This window comes from Sturnira hondurensis, unplaced genomic scaffold (genome assembly GCF_014824575.4).
Source record: "Sturnira hondurensis isolate 20B ecotype Veracruz unplaced genomic scaffold, ASM1482457v3 Scaffold0004152, whole genome shotgun sequence".
Lineage (NCBI taxonomy): Eukaryota > Metazoa > Chordata > Mammalia > Chiroptera > Phyllostomidae > Sturnira > Sturnira hondurensis.
In genome coordinates, this window is record NW_028076783.1 from 6,993,258 (window position 1) to 7,014,462 (window position 21,205).

At 43.3% G+C, this 21,205-nt stretch overlaps 1 protein-coding gene across 5 annotated transcripts in view; it reads right to left on the bottom strand.

Moving 5' to 3' along the window:
• ARHGEF37 (Rho guanine nucleotide exchange factor 37) overlaps positions 1-21,052 on the bottom strand; it is a 61,410-nt gene extending 40,358 nt beyond the window's left edge. Inside the window, exons 1-4 of one of the 5 annotated variants that reach the window (XM_037044936.1) lie at positions 20,571-20,949; positions 14,171-14,263; positions 5,970-6,166; positions 4,636-4,759 (exon numbers count right to left, since the gene is read on the bottom strand). In XM_037044936.1, coding sequence (XP_036900831.1) covers positions 4,636-4,759; positions 5,970-6,155 — 310 coding nt within the window. In that variant the 5' untranslated portion in view covers positions 6,156-6,166; positions 14,171-14,263; positions 20,571-20,949. Of the gene's footprint in view, positions 1-4,635; positions 4,760-5,969; positions 6,167-14,170; positions 14,264-20,570 lie in introns of all 5 variants that reach the window. The other 4 variants (XM_037044940.1, XM_037044939.1, XM_037044935.1 and 1 more) reach the window with 4 other exon arrangements.
• Positions 21,053-21,205: the final 153 nt, after the last annotated feature.

Sequence of the window (21,205 nt, forward strand, 5' to 3'; positions counted from 1 at the left end):
AGGCTACTGAGTGAGCATGTGTACTGTGTGGCCTTACTTTCAAAATGACTGAGTGAGTAATGCAACGAATCTATGTCAAATTTTGTGTTAAGCTTGAATATTCCTCTGCAGAACAATCTTTTGTAGGGCTCAGAGGCCACAGCTCTGGGCAACTGGTGATTGGCAGGTTCATTGTGACAACACACCCACTCACACATCATGACTCATGCAGAGTTTTTTGGTGAAACACCAAATCACCCAGCTGACAACCTCCCTATAGCCCAGACTTGGTGCCCTACAACTTCCGGCTTTTCCCAAAACTAAAATCACCTTTGAAAGGGAAGAGATTTCAGATCATTGATGAGATTCAGGAAAATATGATGGGACAACTGATGATGATTAGAACTGTGTGAGGTACCAAGGTGCTCACTTTGAAAAAGACTGAGGAGTCATTGTCTTAAGTACACTGTTTCTTATATCTTGTATTTTCTCCATTAATGACTCTATTTTTCATATTACTTGGCTGTATACCTTCTGGACAGACCATATGTGTGTGTGTGTGTGTGTGTGTGTGTACACATATATATACACATTTATATCATATAAATATATAATATATATATTATATAAAAATGTAATTAAGGCCAACCAGGTGTGGAGGGATAACCCCAAATGGAATACAAGCAATAGGAATTTATTACAAACAAATAACATAATCATAGTAAAAAGTGTGGCAAGGAAATTAACATAAGTACCTGTTTTTCACAGTGGTATTGTTAGTAATTATGAAACTACTTATGTGTATGCTAACTTTGAACAAATAAGTAAATATATCATAAATAATGACAGCCATTTCTTCCTGTCAGAGAGATGTTACAAATAAGAAAAGGGGGAAGGTTAGATAGAATAAACCTTGCGATGCTGGTGGAATTGGAACTATCAGTATGAACTCATGGTTTTAAATATATAAATATAGATAAATAGATATAGAAAGAATCATAGACATGTGTATATGCATGTAACAGCATATAAACACGCACTTCCTAGCTCTACCAGCTGAGAAGGCTTAGGAGCCATGACACCCCAGGAGCAGTGAGCACACCTAGAGGCTGGAATCTGGTGTCTAAATACCATTCTCCAAAGACAGGAGCCAGGGCTCCAAGGAGGAATGGCTGGTTCTAAGGATGAGGTAGGGAAAATAGAAGATGATCCTGAAACATCCTGTGGTGTCAGAAAGTGAGGAAGTGCTCAAAAATTGTTAGAGGCGCATTGAAAGGACACAGGAGCCAACTTGAAGGAGCTCACCATGGCTGAAGTTGGTACAATTCGAGCAAGAAAATAAATCATGATAGTACTAATTTCTTCCTCATGGAATAAAGTAAAAATCCATGAGTCCGTATTGATATAAACAAATAACTAAAGAAAAATGAATGGGTAGAAAGGATAGCTCTTTCTTAAAAGATAACTTTCATTAATAAATGTAAAAGGAGAATAATGGAAATAGAAAATTGCCATTAGAATACCAGTAATAATTACTATAGCAAGAACCATTAATGACCCTGCCTGGTGTGGCTCAGTGGATAGAGCATGGGCCTGCGAACCAAACAACTGTGGTTTGATTCCCAGTCAGGGCACATGCCTGGGTTACAGGCCAGTTCCCAGCAGGGGATTCATGAGAGGCAACCATATACTGATATTTCTCTCCCTGTCTCCTTCCCTTCCCTTCTAAAGATAAATAAATAAAAAGTCTTAAAAAATCACTAAAAATCATTTTTTTAAAAAAAGAAACATTAATGGATGTTAAAATTGACTAAAGTTTGAAAAGAAACAGAACATCAGCATAATGCCAAAGTTTTTCTCCACAGTATTCATTAATTACAAAGGGAAAAAAAGTAACATTACAGTGGAAACCCTAGCAGATACCACCTTCTATCAGCTATGTGATCAAAGATACCACTACTCTAAGTAATAATGTGTAGTATAATCATGTGATATGATGCACTGAGAACATGACATTGACTGTGATGTGCCTGCCAAAAATGTATAACCTTAACTTAATAATTAAAATAATTATAATTTTATAGATCATATAGAATGTTACAAAATATAAAATTTGTATTATAGTAAAGATATGTAAAATATAGATTTTATATGTAAACTTTTACAAAATATATAAAATTTTAGTTTTAATAACCAAAAACCTCAAATTGAGGAATTTTCTATTAACTTTAACTCTTCAGAAGAATTATGGTGACTAAAGACAAAAAGAGACTAAAGAATTGACCCAGACAGAAGAAAACAAAGGGAACATGACAATAAAATGAAATGTGATGCCCTAGACTGGATCTTGGATCCTGGATCAGAAAAAACATGTTAACAGAAAAACTGGTAAAATCTGAATAAGGTCTGTACCATTAACAGTGTTAATTCCCCTGTTCCAATAAGTGTATTATGGATAGGTAAGACATTAAAATTAGGGGAAGCTACATGAAGGATATATAGGAGCTTTTGTGTTATTTTTGCAACTTTTTAAGTCTAAAATTATTTCAAGATAAAAAGTGTAAGAAGAACCTTGGAAACATCGTGCAAAGTGGAGTAAGCCAGCCACAGAAAGACGATGGGCAGGGCTCCGCTGATAGGGGGCTCCTGGCGCCCAGACTCCTGGAAGCAGGAAGCAGCGTGGCAGTGACCAGGGGCTGGGTGGGTGGGCATTTTCAGCTGAGGACGAGGCAGCAGTTCTGGAGATGGACCGTGGTGACAGTGGTATGACAAGGTGGAATGCTTACTGTCACTAAATGTATGCTTAGAAGTATTATGATGGTATATTTTATAAGTTACATATATTCTACCACAAAAAGTTTTAGTTTTTTAAAACACTGCACACTAAGGTTATAACAGCCTTATTCACAATTGCCAGATCTTAGAAGCAACCTGTTGTCCTTCAGTGGGTGAATGGATAAACTGCACCACATCCATGGTGATTATAAAAAAAGAAATGAGGTATTGAGTCAGGAAAAGACATGGAGAAACCTTAAGTGCATATTACTAGATGAAAGAAGCCACTCCAAAAAGGTTACACACCATATGATTTCAGCAACATGACATATGGAAAAGGCAAACTATGGGGACGGGAAAGGATCCTTTCCCGTCAGGGATGAAGGACGAAGGGGATCAGGAGGCAGGACACAGAGGGTTTTTAGAGCGTGACATTGTGTCAGTCTAAGTGCACGGAGCTGCACAACACAAAGAGTGGGCCCAATGTACACTATGGATTTCAGCCACTAATGTATTAATATTCACTCACCAATTATAATATGTATGCCATGCTAATGTAAGATATTCATAACAGGAAAAACTCTGCATGTAGGGAAGAAGTATATGGGAATTCTCTGTATACTTTCTATCTAACTTTTCTAAAAACCTAAAATGCTCTAAAAATAGTCTATTAGCTCTACCCTATGTGGAGGCTCAACTGGGATCAAGAGTGGTCAATGGAAGAGCTGTTAGAAGCTGCTACAAATACCCAAGCAAGAGTATTTGGTTGTTCATCTGGGGGGCAGTGGTGAGGGTGAAGAGAAATGTATTGACCACACAGGGCAGGTGGAGAGCCCTGGACCACAGGAAGCCGAGCTGACCGCCATGCCTGCCAAGGCTATGGGCTGGACCTCTTCCCTGGACCAAGCCCTCCTTGGGACAAGTGATGGTACCCAGAGCAGCGAGGTCCAGCCTCCCGCAGCAGCATTACAGCCCAGGACCAAACTGCCGCCCCGGTGCTGGCCCAGTGACTCCTCAGAGGGAGCTCCCTCAGAAGAAGCCCCAGAACTAGGGAGGACACGAGCAGGAAAGGTCTCCCAAAACTACAGGTAGGAGGATCAATGTGTCAGGGAGAGCCACCAACTGCAGAGATGACCTCCACCGAGACACAACTGGGGTGCAGCCATGAAACCTAGGGCAGGTGCCACCTTCTCCTCAACATGGGCGCTTCCATGGGAATGCGGCTGAGGTCAAAGGCACTGCATCACACCACTATGGCCAGGGATGGGTGTGTGTCTGTAACTGGAGGGCAGAGGAAGGCACACTCCCATAGAGCAGACTGTCCAAAGAGGCAGGAATTCCCTGGGACAAGGTAAAGATGTATTTCCCCTTTTCTTGTCTTTCTCCAGTCACAGAGTGGAAAGAACTCATAGCAGCAAAAAGTTCCTCCCCATATCTATAGGGCGTTCTACCTCTAGCTGGGATTAGTTAGAAAGAAGAGAAAGGGAGGCGGAATGGTCAAGAGCTAGGGTTCTAGAGTCTGAAAGATCTGACTTCAAATCCTCGTTCTCTGTGGTCAAGCTGTATGGCCCTGGGAAAGCTACTGACCCTCTCTGGGCCTTGGGTTTTCTTTCGTAAGATGGAGATAATAATAATCAATAGGTAATGGTGTCATGGGAATGAAGAGGGCTACTACATGTCAGGTACTTGTGCGCTCGATGGGTTAGACTACATATTATTTGAGGGTCCTGCCAGCTCAGACCTGCTGTTTCAGGGATCCCAAACACAGCCCTCAACTGAGCTGCATTTTTCTGGAACTCTGGACATGGTTCTGCAATGACCACATGCTGAGGACAACTCCACAGGAATCCAAGGCTGACAGCTGCCTCGTCTTTTGCTTACCAATTAGCTGCGCTTGTTCCTCTCCCCTGGAGTCTGTCTCCTGCAGATCCTGAAGAAATCTGCTGTTCACCTTGATGATATCATTGGTGTTTGAGAACAGGACATCCAGATCTCCCTGTGGCAGCTGGAAAGAGCAAAGAAGCCATGGGAGGTTGCTGGGAGGTGAGTAGAGGGACCAGATTTGCAGGCCTTGAGGAACAGTAGAGAACACTCACACCCACAGGGGCCCATTGGTCTTGGAAGGCTGCCCTAGTGGAATGTTTGCAAGGACTTTGAAATGTTATAAGCTAGATGTTTCTATTACTCTACAAGAAGAAAGGAAAAAATGGGCACTTGGCCTGGAAGGAAAACTAAGCTGGGGTTTTACCAGCTATCATTTTTCTTCTTTCATTTTCCCATCTGTCATAGAAGGCTGGGGAGATGAACTTCTTTCCAGCTGATATATTTGGCACATATCACCATGACCTTGAGATGTATTCTGGACACCAGATCTTATTAACTAAGGTTACCACTGTTAAAAAAAAGACACAGGACATCTATTTATGTGCAGGGACATAAATGAGAGAGAGAGAGATGACAGATGATTGATAGATAGGGATCGATAGATCAGTTGATTCTGGGTACATAACTGTCAAAAATATCTATAGTATGATCTTTGTTAAGATAAGTAACAATCTATATTTGCCTATTAGATTGCCAATCTATTATTTAATGCCTACAGAAAAAAATCCAAAGTTCTGGGGAGTAAAATGTGAGAGACTTTCACCTTCTACATTACCCACTTTAGTATTTCATTTCATTCACGCAAGAAACACTAACTGAAGTCCATCTGTTATGTGTTGAGAACTGGGACACAGTGAACTAAATGGTCTTTGCTCTTAAGGAGCTTCCATATTAGGGAATGCTTGAAATTTTATAGAGAAAGCTTGTACTATTTCTGAAATCAGCTGGGGAGAGTTGTAAAAATGAGCCCTAAAATAGAAACCCACCATAGTACTAACCTCTGCATGCCACATCCCCCAATAAGACAATGAGAATGTAGGTTGGTTCCCACAACCTGTTCTAAACTTGATAAAGGGCTATTTTATCTGTTAGCTCACTTAATTCTCTACGGTGATCATCCCTCTCCCCATTTAGCAGATGAACACGCTAAGGCTCCAAGGCCTTGCTGAAGGCTGCATGGCCAGTAAATGGAAGGACAGGGCTTACATCCAGGTGATGTCCACTATGACTTTCCCTCCATCAAGGCTGTTCCAGGATCAGGCGTGAGGTCTCAGAGCCTAGGACCCACATTTGCCCCCAAACACAGGCTGTGTGTGGCCCCACCCAGGTACCTGCTGCAGGCGGCTCCTGATGTCCCAGGCACAGAGCTGGAGCATATGCAAGTACGAGGCCTCGGTGTCGATGAGCTCCCTGATGGCCAGCCTCTGATGGAGCGACCATCTGTCCTCAGAGACTTGACTTTCTCCATCTGGACTCCCTGTCCTGGAGGATGGCTCATTGGCCCCACGATCAGCCATGTCGGCAGGTTCTGGGGAAGGCAAACACATCCCAACTCATTTCCAGGAGCTCCACTGGGGCATGCTGGTCACTAATCCAAAGCTAACTATTCATCGAGCAGCCTAAAAACATCATTAGCTACATCCACAATCCAGGGGAGCTGTATATTAGCATTTGTGAGTGGTATGTGAACAGCCTTAAAAAGTAGAACACAACTCAGAAAATTGTTGACATTTTAAATTCATTTCCCAGGATTCAGACAATGTGCTTGTCTGGCTTTTCTTCTCTTTTTTCCCCCCAGCTCTTGACCCAGATTTCTTTATCTGGTCCAGCTGAGTCAGTCTCTCTCTCTCTCTCTCTCTCTCTCTCTCCCCATCCCTCCCTGGTGGTTCCCTCCTCTCCCTGCCCCACCCACTACCCCATTCAGGCATACTACCTGTCTCCTGGGCTACTTCTACAGCCTCCAAGATCACCTTCCCAAATCCAAACCCTCTCCCATCTGCTGCCACCCACACCCATTCATCCTGGAAATAGTTTCAGTTTAAACTTCCTGAAAGAAAGCTTGTGACCATGGTAGTCCATGCTGTGAGATGCCCCTGCAGCTCAGTGGCCAGTTCCAACCTACACACACTCCAGTGAAAAGAGAGTTATGTGCTTTTCTCCATACCTGCAGTCACTTTCTGCCTCTGCTTTGGCACCTGCTGTGCACTGTCCCTCATCCTCTCAGCCTCCAGCACTCATCCTCTCTAAGGCCACGTGATCCTCCCAGTCAGAAGTACTTTTCTCCTTTATCTCAAAGTTTAAAAAGTGCAAATGGCAATGGACAAGATGGCCTGAAAAACCTTTTCACCAGAAAATATCTAAAAATGCTAGATCAGCTATAACACGCTTTCTTTTCACTGCATGGCAGGGCTTGCAAGAGATGGAAGGAAATCAGCAGAGTCCCCAAACAGAGGGAACTGAAAACCAGAGCAGGAGCAGCTGAGCTGATGCAGCTGAAGTGGCCAGAGTGGGCAAGGAAGAGGGCACTGTCCAGCTCAGTGAACCAGGGACTTCAGTGTTAGTGCCCAGGCAAGATGAGGAGACAAGCTCCTTCACAGAAAGAGTCCTTCACCCAAGGACTCCAGTGAAATGGTAGAAAATAAAAAACATTGCCCCCCCCCAACACACAGAGAAGATGACAAAATGCTCCTTTATCTTGGTTTGAGTCCTGGCTGAAGGGAAAATTCTCTTCTGAAAATTCATAAAAACAGGCCTGCCTTCACTAGGTTTTAGGTTCAAATAGCCTACAGATGAGACATTAACAAGAAAAAAATTCTGGACTAATGCTACCAATGCCACTCCGAGTGCCCATAGGACAAATAAAATGTTTCCAGACGGATACATCCTTACCGTAGCGCACATGGCACTACAACAGACAACCCTGCTGTGAAGATGAGTTCCAAATCCAAAATGACAAGACCTCCACTGAGAGTGAGCACCCTCAGAAACAACGAAGAGCAGAATTAGACCCCAAGAGCATCAGATAATCAAACAGCAAGATGAAATCTATAAAATAAGCAGGGAAAGAAAAGCACATTATATTTTTTAAAAAATTAAGACCTGTATGATTTTTAAAGCACCAAATAGAATTCACAGAAATTAAAATTTAGTCTTTGAAATTAATAACTGAGTAGACAGATTCAAAAGATATGAAGAAAAGAAAAAGGGGCAGGTAGAGCTGAAGAAATTATCCAGACTGCTAAAAAACAGACAGAAGCAGGGGAAATATGAGAGAGTTTAAGAGATCTGGATTACTGGTAGACTTCCACCGAGATGGAGGCGTAGGTGGAAACACTGTGCCTTCTCCCACAACCAAGTTTGAGTACAACAAAGGTTTAGTAAACAAAGACACAGCCAAAGAACAGAAAATTGAACTATACGGAAGTCCAACAACAACGAACCGTTCAACCAAACCAGTAAGAGGGGAGGAGCCAGCAGCGGAGCGGATCGGACAGGAAAGATCCCCCGACCCAGGCGCACAGGCAGCCGTGGGCGGATCCCAGGTGTGGGGTAGCAACAGGCGGACCCAGTAAGGGCCCAAGGCAGGAGGCTGACCTTGGTCACACATTCGTGCGCAGATAAACCAGCAGAGGAGTAAGCAGTGGGACAGACCACCCAGGCCCCGGCAACAGGAGGCTGCAGAGGGGACTGCCATTGCTTTCCTTTGACCCCACCCCCACATACAGCGTCACAACCCAGAGATTGAGTTGCCCCGCCCCGGTAAAGACCTAGGGCTCTGCTCCTAATACCTAACAGGCACAAACAGTCCAAAATATGGTTCAAGAAGAACTCAAAGCCTCAGAGCTGATAACTCTAAGTGACCAAGAAATAGCGAACCTCTCAGATGCACAGTTCAAAATACTGGTGACCAGGATGTTCACAGAACTGGTTGATTTTAGTCACAAATTAGAGGAACATATGAAGGCTAAACTAATTGAAATGAAGGGAAATGCACAGGAAACCAATAGTAATGGAAAGGAAACTGGGACTCAAATCAAGGGAGTGGACCAGAAGGAAGAAAGAAACATCCAACTAGAAAAGAATGAAGAAACAAGAATTCAAAAAAAATGAGGAGAGGATTAGGAAACTCCAGGACATCTTTAAACGTTCCAACAACCGAATTATAGGGGTACCAGAAGGGGAAGAGGAACAGCCACAAGTGGAAAACTTATTTGAACAAATAATAAAGGAGAACTTCCCCAGTCTGACAAAGGAAATAGACTTCCAAGAAGTCCAGGAAGCTCACAGAGTCCCAAAGAAGTTGGACCCAAGAAGGAACACACCAAGGCACATCATCATTACATTAGCCAAGATTAAAATGAAGGAGAGAATCCTAGAAGCAGCAAGAGATAAGGGGACAGTCACCTACAAAGGAGTTCCCATCAGACTGCCAACTGATTTCTCAAAAGAGACCTTACAGGCAAGAAGGGGCTGGAAAGAAGTATTCTAAGTCATGAAATCCAAAGACCTACATCCAAGATTGCTTTATCCAGCAAAGCTTTCATTTAGAATGGAAGGACAGATAAAGTGCTTCTCAGATAAGATCAAATTCAAGAAGTTCATCATCACCAAGCCCTTATTATATGAAATGTTAAAGGGACTTATCTAAGAAAAAGAAGATGAAAAATATGAATAGTGAAAGGACAGCAAACTCACAGTTATTAACAACCACACCTAAAACAAAAGCAACCAAGAGGACAGCTGGATCAGGAGCAGAACCATAGAAATGAAGAACACATGGAGGGTTAGCAACAGGGGAGTGGGAGGAGGAGAAGGGGGGAGAAGGTACAGAAAATAGCATAGACAGTAGGTAGAAAATAGATAGGGGGAGGGCAAGAATAGTAGGGGAAATATAGAATCTAAAGAACTTGAGACATGTGGTCATAAACTAAAGGGGGGAATGGTGGGGGAGGGGGTGTGCAGGGTGGAGGGGAATGAAGGGGGGGAATAGAACAACTGTAATGGTATAATCAATAAAATATATTTTTAAAAAAGAGATCTGGATTACTGAAATAAGAGGGCCATGTATCAGATCTGAGCTCTAGAAGGCAATATTAAAGAGAGGAGAGGCAGTATTTGAAGAGACAAGTCCAAGAATTGTCCAGAATTTATAAAATATATGAATTCTTCAATCCAAGAAGTATTAGCCTAGAGCAGGACAAGTTTAAAAAACAAAAAACAAAAAACCCACATCTAAACACATTGAGGAAAAACTGCAGAACCTTGAAGGCCTCAAGAATTTACTTTGTTATGTACCTGTTCTCAGAAAACTATCAGAGGTTGTGCTCCAACAAAATAAAGAAATAAATCAAGAAAGAGGAAGACACAGGATCCAGGGACTAGTGATCCAGTTTGGGAGAGGGATTGAGGCAGTCTGCGGGACAGGTGAAAGGAATCCTTGATTTGACTTCTGGCTATAGGCAGATGGCAAACAGTCTGGTCTAAAGTACTTCAGAAGGTACTAGAAGGTCTTGGAAACAGATTTATCATAAAGTAGATAATATGGTGTTTATTTAGACATAATGACACAGATGATATATGCAAAATTAAGAAGCAAACTGATAAACAAAAACAATTGTTATAACAATTTTTTTTAGATTTTATTTATTTATTTTTAGAGAGAGGGGAAGGGAGGGAGAAAGAGAGGAAAAGAAACATAAATGTGTGGTTGTCTCTCATGCACGCCTCCTACTGGAGACCTGGCCCGAAACCCAGACATGTGCCCTGACTGAGAATGAAACTAGTGGCCTTTACGTTCGAAGGCCAGCACTCAATCCACTGAGCCATACCAGCTAGGGCAAGAACTTTTTAATAACAAAAAATATAGGTCACTACCTGGATCAGTTATAAATAGAATTTAAACACATAATAATGTAAGTGATCTAATTAATATTACCTGCAGCTATACTAAGAGGATAGGGCAATGGGAAGGCTGTGTATGTGTGGTGGAAGGGGAATAGAAAAAAATAGCGAAACCCTCATCTTCCATAGTACAAAGCCAAAGAACAAAGCCTACCCTGAAAACCCACCAAGAGGCAGTACATGTATATGCTACTTAAAGACATGCAAGTAAGTGCCAAAATAACCAGCTAAAAACGACAGAAGTCACTGCCCAGTAGTGGCTGGAGCAGGAAGGAAAGAGAAAAGAACAGACTGTTCTCATAACAAACACTGCAGAATTATCTGTCCCTGTTTCTCATACCAAATGTAGAACTATCCATCCCTTTAAATTATCTGCTTTTATATAATAAACCAAATATAAGAAAAAGTGAGAGTTTCTCATTTTGCTGGAGATCAATATTCAAAAATAAATCATATTCCTATATATGCCCACAACAGTTAAAAGTGCAATTTAAAGGAAGATAGCAGCATAATAATAAAAAACCATAATAAACAAATAATAACATTTATTCCTTCTCAAATATCTTAATTTAACAAAAGATGTACACAATGATCTTTATAAAAATTATAAAACTTTATTGAAATACATTTAAGAATTACAAGTAGAGATACCGTGTGTTCACAGATAGTGAGAATCAATATCATAAAGGTGAACATTCTCCCCAAACTGATTTGATACAATTCCAACAAAACTTCCAACCAGGTGTGTTTGTTTGTTTGTTTGTTTGAGAACATAATAAAATGACTCTAAGATATGTAAGGAAGAGTAAAAGGCCAATAATGGCTAAGTCCATTCCGGAAAACAGGGTGGGGGGCCTGTTGCATCAGATACTTAGATCTATTTAAAAGCCCTAGTACCTAGGCAGTGTGATACTGTCACAGGGGCAAACAGATCAATGGAACAGACCACAATCAACATGGAAACTTGGCACTCGACATAGTCTCATTGTAAGTCACTGGGAAAAGGTGATCCATCAGGTAACTGGCTTCCCATCTAGAAAAAGAAACAAAGGCAATTCCACTTCCAAATACACTCCAGAAAGGTTAAAGACATAAATGGTTAATGTCTTAAATTCTCCAAAGAAAACACATTTACATAAGTGTCTAATCACTATGTTGTACACATGAAACTGATATAATACTGTAGGTCAATTTTACTCAAAAAGTAAAAAGTTATTTTAAAAACACAATGTCACACCCGGGGGATGGACCCTGATAGTCAAGATACAGAACAGTTCCACCACAAACATCCCTCGTGTTGCCTTTCCACCCTCAGCTCCACCCCCATCCAATGCTTAACCCCTGGCACCCAGGAATGTGTTGTCCATTTCTTTCACCTGTCAGTTCAAGAATGCATGTTAATCATATAGTACGTGTATAGGAACCATGCAGTATGTGGCCTTTTGGAACTGACTGTTCACTCAGAATAATGCCCTGGAGATGCATGTAAATTGCTGTGTGCATCAATTCCTTCCTTTTTATTGCTGAGCAGATGAGACATTATATTTGTTTTAAAACAAAACTGAAGTAAATATGGCAAAAGTGTTAAAATTAAATAGAGCTAGGCAATAAGACCCTGAGCATTTACTCTTCTTCGTTCCTTTCTTGATGGTTAAAATATTTCCTAATATTGAAAGTGGCATGCCTCCCATTTAGACTTTACTTGGGTTATTTAGGGCCACGCCTCATCTCCCTACCCAATGCTAAGCTCTTAGAGACCAGACAAGCACCGATTCATCTTGCATCCTCCTCTGTGCCTCCCAGAACTACATGTTTGCATAACTGGTCCTTCTGGATGTATTAGTAGCAGCAGAAGTTTCTGTCCTTTGCAGTAAACACTGACCCGTAGATCAGATTACATGTAAACGCGGAGTGTTTGGGGAGAGCGAGGTTGTTCAGAAGGCAAAGGGCCTAGAAAGATCCTGGAATGCAACTGTCTGTCACACAGCTCTACTCCAGCCTGTGGTCTGCTGACCTGCCCCTGGCCTGAATCGCTGGCGTTTGCCACCCTGTGCCTAGCTTCTCCAGGGAGATCCCAACTAGATTTCAGGAGAGCTACTCAGGTCCCACTACTCATAATTGTTTCTAAATAAACAAAATGCATATGTAATACCTTATAGGGAACCTCCAAATATTAAAAGTTGCATTAATTTATCTTAGGTTAATTGCAGTCTGGGCCTCCAAGCAGGCCTGGCAAAAGCCCTCTATAGCAGCATCGTTATTTTCTTAGTGCATCGCCATGTACTGGAAAGAAACACACTCACCGTTTTTGTAAATGTTACATATTATTTGGCAAAGAAGAGGAATGAAGCACTGATCCATGCTACAACATAGGTGAGTCTAGAAAACACTGTGCTAAGTGAAAGAAGCCAGACACAAAGGGCCATGTATTTCATGATTCCATTTCTATGAAATGTCTGGAACAGGCAAGTCTACAGAAACAGAAAGTAACTCAGTTTCCAAGCAGAGCAGGTAGGCACCTAGGGTGGCTACTGGGCACAGAGATGTTTTGTGGATGACAAAAATGTCCTAAATTTGTTGTGGTTTTGGTCACATAACTCAGTGACTACACTAAAAACCATTGATTCATACACTTTAAATGGGTGAAATACATAATGTGAATTATATCCCAATGAAGCTGTTACCAGAAAAATATTCTCTATTGGCAGGCCTACAGAGAAACTCGATCCCTCACGCATTGTTGGTGGGAATGTAGAAGGTACAGCCACTCTGGAAAAACAGTTTATCAGTTTCTTTAAACACTAAACACACACTCACCGGCAATCACACTCCAGGGCATCTATACCAGACAACAAAAACTTACGTCCATACAACAACCTGTTCATGAACGTTCATAGCGGTCTATTTGTTAGTGGCCCAAAACTAACACATTTATATAACACACAATGTCATAGGGACAGAAAACAGATTAGTGGCCACCTGGTTAGCGATGACTGTGAGGGGCAGGTAGATGTGACCATAACAGTACAGGACTGGCCCTGGCTGGTGTGGCTCAGAGGACTGAGGGCCGGCATACGAACCAATGGGTCACCAGTTTGATTCCCAGTCAGAGAACATGCCTGGGTTGAAGGCCAGGTCCCCAGTTTGGGGCGTGTGAGGAGCAACCAATCGATGTGTCTCTCTTATACACTGATGTTTCTCTCTCTTCTTTTCTTCCCATCTAAATAAATATAATCTTTAAAAAAAAGAAGAATCATACCAGACTGGACTTTGTGGTGATAGATCTAACTATCATAATTGAGGTGGTGGTCACACAAATGTACACATGTAATAAAATGGCATAGAATGATCATACACATATATTACACCAATGCCAATGTCTTAGATTTGACATTGTACTAGTATATTTAAGATGTAACCATTGGAGGAAGTTGGTAAAGAGTACACAGAACCTCTCTGACCATCCTTACAACTTTATGTTGATCTATAATTGTTTCAAAATAAGTTAAAAAACAAACAAAATAGTATATGGCTTAAGTGATCCACTATCTTTGCAACACTCTCAGGACAAATGCCACTCAAAAGCCTGGGAGATCGGGCTGGGCGCCCTTGTTCCATTGCCTTGTCTGACCTGATAAAGGCGGCTTGTCTTGGAGAACAAACTCAGGGAAACGTGGCTTTCCTTACGGTCCAGTCCATGCTGAGCCTGGAGATCGCTGATGCCCTGTGAGAGCCAAGGAGGAACTAAAGTCAGTCTAGCACACGGTTGGTGCTAAAAAAGTGTCTGATGAATGCTCTGCAGCAACCGCTTCTGACTCTAGGAGGGGATAAAGCAGTTAACTCTTATCTCCTCTGCCCACACTGACACAGGAATTTGGAACAGCTATTTCATGCCAAGCATTTTCCTGGATGCTGAGGATACAGGGATCAAGAAAAAAACAGCCCTACAATAAGGGAAGGACATTTAAAATATCTGGTTATTTGCTCCATTTTTCACTCCTCTGAAAGGAGAGGAACTAAGTAAATGTTATAAGCATCCTGATTACTTCATCCCTTTCAAGACAAGGGAAGTAATGGGAAAATGGTACTCCACACCTAATTCTGACCAGTCAGAACTGGAGAAATGGAAGTAAGAAGATCTATGGGGGAAAGTGACACCATCGTCTTAAAGTTCCCCCAGAAGGTAAAACATCACAGCAAAGAAAGCTGAACAGACATCATCCTCCTACCCCAGATTTTAGTGGGTCAGTTTCAACATTTGGCGGGAGGAGGAAGTAAAACCTCTGGTTTGAGACTCTAGGGGTTAGGGAAGGCTGTCAAGGATAAAGTTCAAGCACCATGACAGCCACAGACCCTGTTGAAGAATAAAGGAAGGAAACACCTATAGAAACAAGAGTGGCCACGTAGGAAGCCTGGTTAATGAGCCTGGTTTATGGAGATATAAAGACTAGTCAGAGGGCAGGGTCCTGCACAAAGAGCTTCCAGAACTCTCCAACCTTGAAGGACCTGGAACGGACAAAATTATAAGAAGAACCTCAAAGCTCCCCCCAACTATGACTGCCAACTCTACTTGACGATTCATGTTCAGAAAAAGTGAGAAACAGGCACACATTTTGGTGGCTTTGCTTCCCCCTTCACCCTAAAGTGTGACTACAGGAGGAGCTGTGAAGGTTTGGAGCCCAGATCCTGGAGCCAGAAAACCTGCTCTTAAATTGATTCTGCAATCAACTGGCTGGCTTTCCTGAGAGAATTATATGACCTTTTTTATAATTAGATAATCCATGTGAAGTGTCTCACAGAGTGCCTGGCACATTGTAAGCCCTCAATAATAGTAACTGTTGTTTTTGTTACTATTATTGTTAAACTAAAAGCCATAACATTACTATGGATCAGATGGATGAAGCAGTTGTCTAAGGACACTTGACAGACCGCATTGAAGCAGACAGTGGGAAGAGGTAACCGTGATGATGATAATAATAACCATGCACCAAAGCTTGACTGAGAACCCAGCTAATACCAAAGAAATGGAGCTGAGAGATAAGAGGGACCATGAAACTGGGCTCCAATGGCAGTGCTCAGTCCAGCCATGAATAAATGAATCTGATTCTCTTTGGACTTTTTGTACATTTTCATTCCCCACCCTGCTTTGCCATGATCCATGCTGAGTGGGGTTTCTGCCATCTGATTAAAACAGGTGTTCTATCAGCCTTTAGAAAATGAAAGAGAGCCCTTGGAGCCAGCCGAGGTTAACAACAACAACAACGACACCAAACAGGTCATGCCAAATTATCCTCATTCCCTTACGTAAAGTTACCTAGATCAGTAGATCAAAGGAATGCTGTAAGCTAGTGTAACTGGACCAGCAAGGTGGTGGCGCCAGTCTCCCAAGACATCCTCACAGATAAGGAATAAGATGTGATGATGGTGGCTAAAGGTGGGGAAGGCAATAAGACAGTTAATATGGACTAAAATTTGATAAAACTGCTGACTTCAAAGAGCACTGATTGGTATCAGCCTCTAGGATCTGCTCTATTAAAGATACCCATTAGTTCTTTCGGTGCTTTCCATCTCAAAGACCACCTGAGTCTAAACCTCTATTCACCTTTCTCCTGGGCCAGTACAACAGCCTCCAGACTGAATGCACAGCCTCTGAATGGAGTGGTCATTCAAAAGCATAAAACTTACTGCTTTACCTGCCTGCTGGAAACCCAGGCAAGTCCTCCCTGACTCCCATCCTCCTTTCAAAGAACCACTCCTTTCCCCCAATAGATATTTTCTTACTCTATTTGTTTTACTGGTTCATTCAATAGATTGTACATTCCACAAGACCAGGGATCGTATCTCTTTTATAGACATTTTTTAATCCTCGCCCAAAGGTATGTTTATTAATTTTTAGAGAGAGAGGAAGAGGGACAGAACAAAACCTCAATGTCAGAGAGAAATATCAGTCGGTTGCCTCCTGTAAGTGTCCCAACTGGGGATTGAACCTGCAACCTAAGTATGGGCCCTGACTGGAGATCCAACCCACAAACTTTTGGCGCATAGGCAATGCTCCAAGCAACAGCCACACACCCAGGGTGGGATCATGTCTCTTGTATTCACCAACACATTACCTAGTGTCAATTCCATATGTAGCACATAGTAGGTGCTCAACTAGTTGAATGAATGAATAAATGACAAGGATAAATGACATGTGCAGTGGCCTGCAGTGCCCATGGCATTATGGATAGAAAATCAAGACAAATTCACACAGACTACCTGGTCCTGTGGAGGAAAAGGGAGGACCTGGCAACTCTCTCAAGGGGAGAGAGCGCTGACCCTTGCCTAGACAGGCTTTTATTGGTTTTTTTGCACAGGAGTTCAGGTACAACTTATTAATCATTGTCAGGCAGTAAACAGTACATAGCATACAAAGAACTATTAGGGAATCTTCTAAGTCGGGGTCTATCAGCTAAAAGGCCACAAAACTTTGGGAAAACAAACTCATTTTCTTCCTGGGCCTTTATCATTTAACTAAGAGCATTCTTAACTAAGCAGGCTTCACAGGATTTCACATATCCTTTCTCAGGCCTAATCACCTGGGGAGCCCACCACTCCCAGTACAGGGCTGTACCACTCTCAGTCATTGTTTTCAGGCTGAAATCAGGCAGAGGAGGCAGATAGCCAAGGAATTTTTGGAGACCCACCACAGAGTGAGGACTCAGGCTTCATCAGAGCCGGGAGTGGGGTGAGAGTCCATCACCGCTCTTTGCTGCAGCCCCCTGAGTCCTTCCTTGAGGGCCTCCCAAGTGATGTGTTTGGCTTAGGTTGCCCCCCTCTCTGAGGGGTGTTACGAATCACTGACTAACCGACCAAGCATTGGGGGCAGGGGATGAAGCAGAAACAGCGCTCCTGCCAGGGAGATAAGCTTTGTCTCCTTAGTGGCTCATAGCCGCTCACTCAGCATTATCCATGGGGGGTTTACAGCTCCTGAAACCAGGCAGGACGGGTCCCAACAGATAAACTCTGACAGAATAATCATCAAATTGCCAACAACACTATTACCAGTGGAGTTAGACTAACATGATCACACACAACTTTTGAAAGTCACTAAAAATTCTGAGGTCAGGTGAGAGACAGCATCTCTCCCTCAATTTTACATAAATAGAATTATACAGCGTGTACTACTCTTCTTTCTCTAGCTACTTCCAGGAAAATTATTGTAAGATGCATCCATATTGTAGGATGTATCAATAGTCCACTACTTTTTATTGCTGAGCAGTATTCTATTAGATGGATATACCATAGTTTGTTTATCCATATAGTGGTTGTTTCTCGTTTCTCTTTTCTAATAAAGCTGGACAGAGGAATGAAATGCCTGTGTCACATGATAGGTATATATTTAACTTTTAAAGGAAATGTAAAATTTTTTTAAGTGGTGGTACTGGTTTACATTCCCACCAACAGTGTGTAAGAGTTCCAGTTCGTACACAACCGCATTAACACCGCGTGTGGTCAGTCATTTTCATTTTAGCCACACCTGATAGGTACAAAGCAATATGTAATTGCTGTTTTAGTGTGCATTTCCCCAATGATTAATGATCTTGGGCCTATTTTCAAGTACTTTTTGGCTACCCATATGTCTTCACTGGACATCAAGGGGTTGTTTATTTGTTCGCTGAAATTACAAGAGAGGCTCTTGTTCATTACATAACTAGATAAACAATACAGAAATGTAAAAGATTCAATAGTTCCCCACAACTAATCCCCACCCCACCACACTCGTAACCAAAGGTGTATAAGAATCACCAGGAGCACGTTTTAGGCATGCACACTTTTGTCCCCAGATACTTTTCCTAGCCATATTCCCCTGGCTGTAATTGCAAGGCCTAAAATGGTAGAGAAAAGAGACAACACTGAATTTTATAAGAGCAGTTCTTTTTATAGATAAGGAGGCCTGCCCAGGCCCTGTCCCCATGATTTTGGATTCATAGTTTTTTTTTCATTCTTAAGCTTGTCAATAAACAAGCAATAGGCTTTGGAAAATCAAGGTCAACAAATGCCACTTTGCTTCAGTGTCAGCACCCAAAGACACCCCTCCCCCATTCGTTAAATAAAAAGCCATTTATTTGATCTAGAGCAGAATCAACCAAGGCACTGTTTAGCACAGTGAGCAGCTGATCCATGAGAGAAGTGAGCCAACTGTCAGCAGCCCTCTGTCCTGGCAGACACTCAGCGGACCTGCCCTCACTAGGCAAGCCTGGGCGTCACCCAGGTTCCCAAGTGTGTCCTCATCTTTCCTCTCATCGGAAAACAAACCCCATTCAGAGAGGGAAGTGAGACCTAATAAACAGTTTTTGTTAGAGTGTCTGGCAGTTTTGTTTTATTTTTTCCTCTCTCTCTCTCTCTCTTTTTAAAATGTCTGATAGTTTCTATTGTCAGCATTTGACGTTGGGTCAAACATTAAGTATAGTGCATTATTCTAAATAAGTGCACTCTAACTTCGATTACTACCACAGGTATGTGCTGCCATTTGTAAGTCATAACAGGGTTGACTTTATATTTGCAGATTTACAATTTTCAAGTTCTGTTTTATTTCATTTTGGCAATGGCCCAACTCCCTTTCCAAGTGGCACAGCTGAGAGGCACTGGGTTACATCACTGGGTCGTGTGCACCACTCACACAGAACACTTAAGCCGTGCTAAGCTCCAACTCAGTGTTCATTCTGAAGTCTGACAAAAGCCTGACATGCGAAGCAGAGAAAGAAAACTAGGCCTTTGAGAGGACGGACGACAAGTGCTAGATCACCAGGATTCTGTCGGGACTCACAGCAGACACTCTTTAACCAGACACTTCCCTTTTTTCCTTTTTAAAAAAAATATTTTACTTATTTCTAGAGAGAGGGGAAGGGAAGGAGAAAGAGTGGGAGAGAAACATCAGTGTGTGGTTGATTCTTATGTTGTCCCCCACTGGGAACTGGCCTGCAACCCAGGCATGTGCCCTGACTGGGAATCGAACCTGTGACCCTTTGCTTCACAGACTCGTGCTCAATCCACTGAGGTACACCAGCCAGGGCCCCTTTTTTCTTTTTTTAAAGAAGATTTTTAGAGAAAGGGGAAGGGAGGGAAGAGAAACATCAACGTGTGGCAGCCTCTTTTTCACCCCTAACTGAGGACCTGGCTGATAACCCAGGCATGTTCCCTGACTGGGAATCGAACCAGCGACCCTTTAGTTCACAGGCGGGTGCTCAGTCCACTGAGCCACACCAGCCAGGGCCCAGCTGCATCCCCTGAAAAGAGAAAATAAACTGGTCTGAAACGGTGCAGCCCAAGTAACAAACTCAGTCACTCCTGACAACGGCAGACATGCTTCATGTCAAGTCTGAAACCGTGTGTAAGGTTATGTGTGAACCCCTCTGTGGAGAAGGCACCCAGATTTCTAAGGGGCCAGTGATCCCAAGAAGGTTAAGAAACTGGGCAGGCTGTCCTCTTCTCCATTCCCCTCCAAGGTCCAGGGGCTCATCCGGCAGGAGGCACTGTAGCCGGGGCCCAATCAGCCGTCTGGCTTCCAGCCCCAGCTTAGGCACTGTTTTTCTGAGCCCCCTTGGCCAAGGCTGCTCCCCTGATGGATGTCAGAGTTCCGTTCTCTTTTCCCCTGGCCTTGACTGCCTATTTATAATTATACTTTTCTTGGCAGGGATTCTTTAGCATTGTTTGAATCATTCCATTGTTTTAACGTAAGGATTCTTTTTAAAAGTCGTCTCAGATTTTACACGGGAACAGGCAGGGACAAACGGACACGAGGAATGATTAGTTTTTACTAGACCAGCTTACCCTTCTTGGGCCTCAGTTTGACACCTGTAAAACGGCTCTGTTGGATCGAATGGAGCTGGTTGCTTGCATTATCTAAGGCTCAAGACACCAAGCTAGCTACTCAGCAACCTGGGACAGGGCGTCGTGGCTCCCGCGCTCCCCCACCTCCCTTTTCAGATCTGACAGCAGCTGTTCCCCCACCCCCCAACCCGCGGCCATGTCCTGCCAGGCAGACTCACCGTGCGTGCAAGGTGCTCGGGCTCATGCGCGGAGCTCCGCTGCCCGGTGACTGCGCAGCCGGGGCAGGAGGGGCTCCGGGCTGCCCAGACCCACTCCACGCCGGACGTCTGAGCGGCGGTCCCCACCGAGGGCGCGGGCGAGTACGGCTCTGCCCACGCTGCGTGCGTGCGTGCACTGGGAATGGGCGGCCCGGCCCCCCGCCTTTGTTAATTTTCTCTCTGGAGCCAGGTTGTTTTCCATTCGCTGCTTCCTGGAGCTGCCCCAGCTGGGATGGCCGGGCTGCAGCAGCAACAACCCAGAGCCGGTGAGAAGCCTTGCCCAGTGGGTGTCAGCGCAGCGCCCCGGGACACGTCCGTCTTTTGGCTTCTCATTACTCAGCCTTCTCTTTGGGTTCGACTACCTGAAAATAGGGGGCGGAACTTAGGCTGCCCGGTGGGAATGTTGAAGCCTGGATCACTGGGTATCTGTGCTCCCGACCAAATCACCAAACTTTAGGGCTGGACCTTGGCTTGACTCCGTGTGTCGCCTGCTCAGGACCTCTGGGTTCTTGCCCCAGCTCTCCTGGGAGCCCTCTGCACAGTCTTAGACAAAGCTGCCATTCCCCGGGCACCCCGGTTTCCTTTTCTAGGATATG